This window comes from Myotis brandtii, unplaced genomic scaffold, assembly GCF_000412655.1.
Source record: "Myotis brandtii unplaced genomic scaffold, ASM41265v1 scaffold195, whole genome shotgun sequence".
NCBI classification, from domain to species: Eukaryota; Metazoa; Chordata; class Mammalia; order Chiroptera; family Vespertilionidae; genus Myotis; species Myotis brandtii.
The window spans coordinates 886,340-894,421 of NW_005357271.1; the positions used below are offsets into that span (position 1 = coordinate 886,340).

The 8,082-nt window shown below is 45.1% G+C and overlaps 1 protein-coding gene across 8 annotated transcripts in view; it reads right to left on the reverse strand.

Annotated features, from left to right (window-relative positions):
• The window catches only part of FAM168B (family with sequence similarity 168, member B), a 100,392-nt gene extending 99,129 nt beyond the window's left edge, over window positions 1-1,263 (reverse strand). For 2 of the 8 annotated variants that reach the window (XR_001361887.1, XM_014538636.1), the window contains exon 1: window positions 528-620. Coding sequence is in view for 3 of the 8 variants with exons in the window: in XM_014538636.1 (XP_014394122.1) it covers window positions 528-561 (34 nt within the window). In the remaining 5 variants the exon portion in view is untranslated. The other 6 variants (XM_005865004.2, XM_005865006.2, XM_005865005.2 and 3 more) reach the window with 6 other exon arrangements.
• Between the last annotated feature and the right edge of the window lie 6,819 nt (window positions 1,264-8,082).

The window sequence follows — 8,082 nt, forward strand, 5'->3', positions numbered from 1 at the left end:
GGCCCTACCCTGAGCGTGACTAGGGGTGGCATCACAACCTCTCGATCCGCCCTGCTCTGTGCATGACAGGGGGCGGTGCCCCAACTCCCCAATCGGCCCTGCTCTGAGCCCGACCAGGGGCTGCACCTAGGGATTGGGCCTGCCCTCTGCCACCCGGGAGCAGGCCTAAGCCAGCAGGGCGTTATCTCCCGAGGGGTCCCAGACTGCGAGACGGCACAGGCCGGGCTGAGGGACCCCCCCTTCCCCCCGAGTGCATAAATTTTTGTGCACCGGGCCTCTAGTATACACTATAAAGGAAAAATAGCCTGTTTGTAGACAGTTTGTAAAAACTGTACCTTTTTCAAAGTTAAGCCAGACTGGGCCACAAAATGTCCTTTCTGACGAAAACATTAAAAGCCTTTCAAGCTGGAGGGCAAACACTAAGCTTCTGCCAGGCAAATAGAATAATTTTTACTTCGTGGATAGACAAAGTGAATAGATTACATATATGAAATTATCAAAATCATAAGAACCCAAACCTAACTTACAGAAACAAAAATCCGCTGCTTTTTCATTTTTCATCCAATTTCCTGATCTGATCTAACTCAGACCTTAAAGAGCCCAGAGAACATTTTTGTGCAAAGACTTCACCTAGGCAGCAGCCCTCGCAGCCCACACCGCACCTGCCCGCGCCCCGCTCCGCCTACCAGGCTCTGGGTCCCAGGACCCCGTACCTAACACCGCCCAGCCCGGCCCTGCGGAACAAAGTGCCGCGGATCCCTTCCAGGGCACGGAAGGACCCGAGAGACGCACTCGACCTTGGTGCCGCCCCAGGGCGGCTGCACAAAGAGCCGCACTTCCGGCCAGACAGCCCACCCCCACTCACCGCGCTTTGGTGGCGTCCTGGGTCTGGAGGACCGGCTTGGCGAAGGGGCTCCGCAAGGGGCAAACACCGGGGGGCTTGCTTCTTTGCGTGGGTTGAACTTTGAAGCTCCGTCTCCGCCGACCCCGCTGCCTCCGCCTGGCCTGCCTCTCCACAGCCCGCGCTCCCTGCCCAAGCTGCGCAGCCGGGCCTCGGACTTCACTTCCGCCTGGAGCGCGCCGCCGCGGGGGGGCGCGCCTGCGCGGACATCCACTGCACCTTCCAGGCTCTGGAAGTGAGGTGCAGGCTCCCGTCTGTGCCCGAGGGTCCCTCTGTGCCTGATGGAGAGAGATGGAAAGAAACCAAGTGGTGTGGCGACCCTCCAAAGTACAGATAGCGGTTCTCAACCTGTGGGTCGCGACCATCGGAAAACACATATAGCATATGAGATATTTACATTACGATTCATAACAGTAGCAAAATTACAGTTATGAAGTAGCAATGAAAATAATTTTATGGTTGGGGGTCACCACAACATGAGGAACTATATTAAAAGGTCGTGGCATTAGGAAGGTTGAGAACCACTGAAGGTGGATAGCCAGAGAGGCCCATGGCGCCAGCGGGTCGTCCCTGTTGATCTTTTCGAATAAACGCTTATATGGAATGTTTTTCCTCAACCTATTTTTGCTGTTCCTACTCATGTATTATGGAAGGAACATATTGGAACATAATTGTAGCGTTTTCTTAATATCTTATTGCTGGAAATGGAGTATCCCTTTTCCCACTTTGTGCTGGGTGTGGGGTCCTTACTATATCTGGAGGAAAATAATTTTCTGAGACTCGCATAGGAGGGTGAGTAACTTTTATTTGCATGGAATTAGATCTCTGGATTTCCAAAGTCCCATTTCCCTTAAATTAGTCCTGGAAGATGTGTAGCTGGGGATTCAGTAGAGCTAGAAGCAAAGTCAGCATCCAAAGTTTTCTTTCCATGTGTAGTTGGGTCTAGTGCAGCATCAGGCTAGTTGCAGGTCTGTTAGTCCATTGTGTGGTTACGCACATAGCCTGTGAGCCATGTGGGCGAATGCAAGGTATCTAAGAGAGTGCCAGAAGCCAAGAGGGCAAGAAATCAAACTTTTTGTTTAAGTGATTAAATATCTCAAATCTTCCCATGCCGGCAGTGGCCGTGCCTATGCTGACCAATGACCTGTTCTCAGGTGACAAACACCTTCCCTATTTCACCCAGACTTTACTGGGCATGTGTCTATTCTCCCCTTGTTCAGTCCCTTTCCCCAGCAATCTGCAGGGAATAGACCTGGGGAGTATTAAACTGCAGCTTCCTGGCAAAGCTGCACACAGGATATAGCTATAATATTTGGCCTTCCCTTTGCTCCATTCTTGTTATTAATAGCTAGGTTAATTACAATGTGTTGAAATAGGAGTTTTTAGGGGTGAAATAGGCAAGTTTAGGGAATTTTTAAAAATTAAAGGGGTCCATGGAGAAAGCACAGGCTACCCAGCTGCAAAAAGTTACATTTCCATAAGACAAGGGAGTTGGGGGAAGCAGAAGTTTCATTTCCATAAGACAAGGTAGCTGGAAGTAGCAAAAGATACACATTTACAAAATAAAGGGAAGGAAGCCCCTCATTCAAAGAAGGAAAATTAGGAAAACAATAAGGGAGGAGGACCTCACATGTCCCATGTGAGGTTTGACCTTTTGAGCTCAGGAGTTGCTATAGTGACCAAATCAAGGCACAAAAAACTGCAGTCGTTATAAACTGTGGAAGAAGGGACTAGGTGGGACTCTTTCCCCTTCCCCACATGGGAGTCTGTACTTGTTCTTCAATTATTTCCACCCTTGCTATACCATCTTCTCTCTGTGGTTTCTGTTAGGTCTGATCAAATAATTGACTCATATACCACCCCGGTAACTGGCTTTGCAGGCCATTTCACTATGGACATTCCCTTTGCTGAGACCACATTTCACTTGCAGGGACCACATTCCATTATCTCCCCTCTGGGTATGCACAAAGAGTTCTCTGCCCAGAAAAAGCCCTTCAAAAGTCCTTTACTGGAGCCATCCAGACTCAGCCACCTGGTGTGCGGATGATTGAATAAATTCATAATCCCTCACCATTCTGCCCTCGTGCGTTCCTCCTTCAGCGACCTAACAGTCTTTGACTCTGACGGACAAAGAGCCCAGGGAACACCACGTGTTCCAGTCCAAAATTCCCGTATCATAATCATTATGAGAAAATGTATTTGATTTTGTATTTAAAAACAGCCACTGCCTACAAGAACCTTCATGTAAACATGCAAAGGGGCTATGCTGATGGGTGACCAATAGACAGCTGAGCACCAGGCTTACCTACTGAAGCCAGGGCTGATCTAGCGGTGGTGAGGATAGGGGTAAATGCTACCTCACCAAGAGCACGCTTCAGTTATGATGGAGAGGTACCACACAATGGAAACCAGCATGGACACAGCACACACTGCCAGACACTTTTCAATGCTATGAATTCATTAAGTCATTTAATGCACATAATAAATTATTTTACAAATGAAGAAATTGAGACAAAGAAGTTGACAAACTTCCTCAAGAACACACAAGTACTAGGAAGCTGACCCAGGATTTAAACCCGTTTCTGACTTCAGAGTGTTTGCTCTTAAAGGGATTTTAGCTTTCCTAGGTTGATCCCAAGAAGGAATATACCTGTCAAAAACAATTTCTGATAAGTGGACCCAAATTTATAACCAGAGTTTAGCAGCCTTTATTACAGAGGCATGTCAGGAAAAATCTGAAACTAAGCTGCCACGCCTCCTCCACTACATTCCTGCCTTCTGAGCCCAATCTTATAAAGGAGTTCCTGGAATCCTATTTTGGCCAATGGTCTGAGACCTGCCCTATCCAATTAGAGATACAAAGGTATATCTTTATTTGCATCTCCATCCTGATGTAGTGGCTCCATAAGGACCAATCACAACAGTGCGATTTGAACCAATAAAACTAGAAGTTTGGATTGCATAAAAATGGACCAATCAAGTATGGGACTCAAGGACACAATGAATTATTAACATGGGGGAGAAGATATGCATGTGTTTCTACCCCCACAGGGCCACTGTAGATTCCAGCTCATTAGATTAAACCCTAACATGGCATGGCACAGTGACTACCAGAACTCCTCTGGCCACTGTATCTATAAAATCAGAACTAGAGCAGTGAACACACTCACAGACCCCGACATTCCAAAGCAGAAAGTCCACTGCCTCCCTCTGTCTTCTATAGCCAGTAAAACAAAAAAGGGGGAGATGTGGGGAAGCATGGGACTTGGTTGGAAAGTCTGTAAGGAGGAGCCTCCAAAAGGTCGGGGGCCAGCGATCTTGCCAACGGCAGCAGCCCCTGCCTTGAATTTTCCAAACAAGTCTGAGCCCCCCGGGGGTTTTACTGAAATCTTAATGTTTAGTCTTTAGACATCCTTGCTTGAAGGACACTGCAGATACATGTGTTTTCTCAAGGATACTTACCCTGCTGATAGTACCTAGAAGTTAATTTTAGTTCAAACTATTGCTACAATAAAAGCCTAAGGAGGCAGGTGAATGGGGCTATTTGGTTCCTGTAGCCAAGCAGTCTCTTAGTCCTCTCTCTTTCACAGAAATGTGTGCCAGAATAATCATTCATCCATTGCCCAGGGTCTGCTGGTCAGCCCCGGCAATCAAGGACTAGAACAAGTACTTTCTCTGTTAGCCAGCCTCCTGTCTGTGGGAGTATGCCTTCCATTTCTGGTGGAGTCTGCATTTTCTTGTTCACCTGAATTAAGTCTCTCCTTTTACTGCACCTGAAATTGGGGACTCCTGTTGACATTGGATTGGTAGCAGTGACCTTTTGTTGACATTCAGAACTGTTCTCACTGTCTGTAGCACTAATAGGACCCACAAGTTCCCTGCCTTAGCTCAGAACCAGGGGTCTTCCTCAAAGGGTAGAGTCTGGGATGGGCCATCTGGCTAGGGCCCAGAGAGAGCAGGACAACTCTGTGGGACTGTACTCATCAGAAAGAGCCCAGGCAGTTTAGCTTGCCCTGAAGGAGCAGAAAACAACCTGATCTCAAGGAACACTCCCTATAGTCCCTAAAGACTTTCCTAGACATCTGTAAGATTTCAGTACAAATTAAATTAGTTGAAAAATATGTTATTTCTGGCACACTAAATGTACACAGTTTTAAATAAAACTGGATATCATTCTTTCAAATATCTATTGGAATCTAGAGACCATGGTGATTTGATTGCTGCTATTGGTCACTTTAAAAATACATAATTTCATAACAGTATGAAATTTTATTGTTCTTTTTTCGCTTTGAATTCCTGTTTCAATTCCACTTCTACAGAATTTTACCCTAATATATTAATATATTGGACATCTTTATTTTTTAGTTGCTTGTATCTGTCAAGATACCCAGGAAATGCTGCAGTAACAACAAGTTCAAAATTTCAGTATCTTCACACAACAAAATATTATTTCTCATTTAAGCATTAGGTCCAAAGCTGGTGGAGTCATTTAAAGAAGTACACAAAAAATAAAAGAATTTGTCAACAAACAGTAATCAAAATGAAAAAAAAACCTAGTATTTAAATAACAATTAGAAGATATAATGGAAAAAAAGATTTATTTTGTACAAGGTTACATAGGGAAAATAAATAAATAAATATAACAATATAATGCCTAGCAATAAACTTTTATAAGAGTCATTTAAATCTGTATGAATAAAAGTTTAACAACCAAATGGCACAAAAGAACATGGAGAAAAACATCATATTCTAGGATAAGCAGATTTAATATCAGAGTAATGTCAATTCTCCCTAAATTAATTCATGAATTTAATACAATTCCTATAAAACAACAGTAATTATTTTTAATTGAAGTGTTTTTCATTAACATATGGGAAAAAGAATCAACCAAAAAATCAAAAGCAAGAATATGCCAGGAAAACTTTGAAAATAAAGAGTAATAGGGAGGGATGACAAAAGATGGAGGCATAGGTAAACGCCTGTACTCACCACCTCCCACAACCACATTAAAATTACAACTAAAATACAGAACAACCATCATCCAGAACTACTGGAAAGCTGGCTGAATGGAAGTCCTACAACTAGAGAAAGAAGAAAGCACACAGAGACTGGTAGGAGATGTGGAGGCGCAGAATGGGCTGGTCAGCACCCATGTGTACCGCTTTTTTAATCAGGAGGTAGATGGTCTTTGTGGAGGCTGCCCAGAGGAGCAAGGGGTCCCAGCCCCACACCAGACCCCCAGCCCAGGGTATCAGAACTGGGAAAAGAAGTCCCCATAATTACAGGCTGTAAAAACCAGAGCAGATTGGAGCACAGTGACACAGAGGCTGCTGGAGATCCAGCTATTCCTCTTAAAAGGCCAGGACCACGAACTGAACTTACAAAGTCCTGCTTCCTCTGAGCTCCAGCACAAGCTTGAGGCTCTGGGGGACACATTTGTCTGGCATCTGTGCAGAAACTTGGGGGCGGCTTTCTGCCAGACAGAGGTACTTGGAGGGATTATTGTTCCTGTGCTGGGACCTCCCCATTGCAGGGCTGACTGGCAGCCATTTATCTTTGCTTCACCCTGGTGATTCCCTAAGACCCCACCTCATCCAATTTACAAGCCCAGCCAAGCTGCCTACAGCAGATTTTGCATATGAATGGCCTGTCCTTGAAAATCTCAAACAAGCTGCAGCTGGGTCAGGGAGCCCAAAACCTATCAATAAAAGGCCCAAGACCTGGCACTAGCACCAGCATGTCTTGCTTCATAGCTGGGCCTCATCTGGGCACTTCCAAATCCAACAAAAAGAGGAGAAATCTGCAGATCTCTGTAGCTCCTGCTGGTGACTCCAGGCAGTGGATGACTTTGCACCTCCCTGGAGACCCAAGAGCCGGTGTACCCAGTGGTCAGTGTCAGACCATACCAGATTACAACTCTACACATCCATAAGCGACACACTCAGTAAGCACCAATGCCCAACTGAAGCAAGTCCTGCTCAATACGGGTGTCTCCTGCATAATAGCTCTCCCACTGTAGTCGCAGCTGGTCCTCACAGCAAATTGGCCTGGAGGTCAATTCCCCCTAGTGACAATCAAGTCTCAACTACAACAAGACTGTGTTCACACCCCACAAAGGGGTGCACCTAGAGTTCCCAGCTCAGGTGACTGGGGAGGCTGAGCAACTGGACCCTATAGCACACCAACTACACAGGCCACTCTATCAACTGAAGGAGGAGACATAGCATCTCTATCCAACACATAGAAACAAACACAGGAAAGCACAAGTTATAAGGTTACTCAAGAATCTTCTAGAAATCTCCAAGGAACTTAGTGAGACTTTCAAAAATCTTTGTGATAATGTCAAACACATGGAAAAGGACAAGTCAGAAATTAAACATACACTGACTAAAATAAAGAATAATATGCAGGATCCAACAGTAGAGTAGAGGATTCTGATAACTAAATCAATTATTTTGAAATATGAGGATGCAAAAAACACCCAACCAGAAGAGCAAAAATAAATAATAATCCAAAAATATGAAGATAGTGTAAGGACCCTCTGGGACAACTTCAAGCATACCAACATCTGAATTATGGGGGTGCCAGAAGAAGAGAGACAGCAAGATATTGAAAACCTATTTGAAGAAATAATGACAGAAAACTTCCCCTACCCAGTGAAAGAAATAGACTTGCAAGTCTAGGAAGCACAGGGAGTCCCAAACAAGAGGAACCCAAAGAGGACCACACCAAGAAACATCATAATTAAAATGCCAAAGGCTAAACACAAAGAATCTTAAAAGCAGCAAGAGAAAAGCAGTTAGTTACCTACAAGGGAATGCCCATACGACTGTCAGCTGATTTCTAAAAAGAAACTATGCAGGCCAGAAGGGAGTGGTAAGAAATATTCAAAGTGATGAATAGAAAGGATCTACAAGATCGATCTAGAGACAAATGGTAGGGGAAGGGAGGGTTAGAGAGCAACCAAAGGACTTGGGTGCATGCATAGTAACATAACCAATAGACACAGACACTGGGGCGGTGGGGTCTTGCCCGGTGTGGGAATGGCTGGCGGGGGGCAGGGAGGGGGCATCAATTGGGGAAAAAAGACATGTAAAACTTTAGACAATACAAAGAAAGAAAGAAAGAAAGAAAGAAAGAAGAGAGCCAGAGGGGGGGAGAAGGCTGAGGAAGCCCTGGGC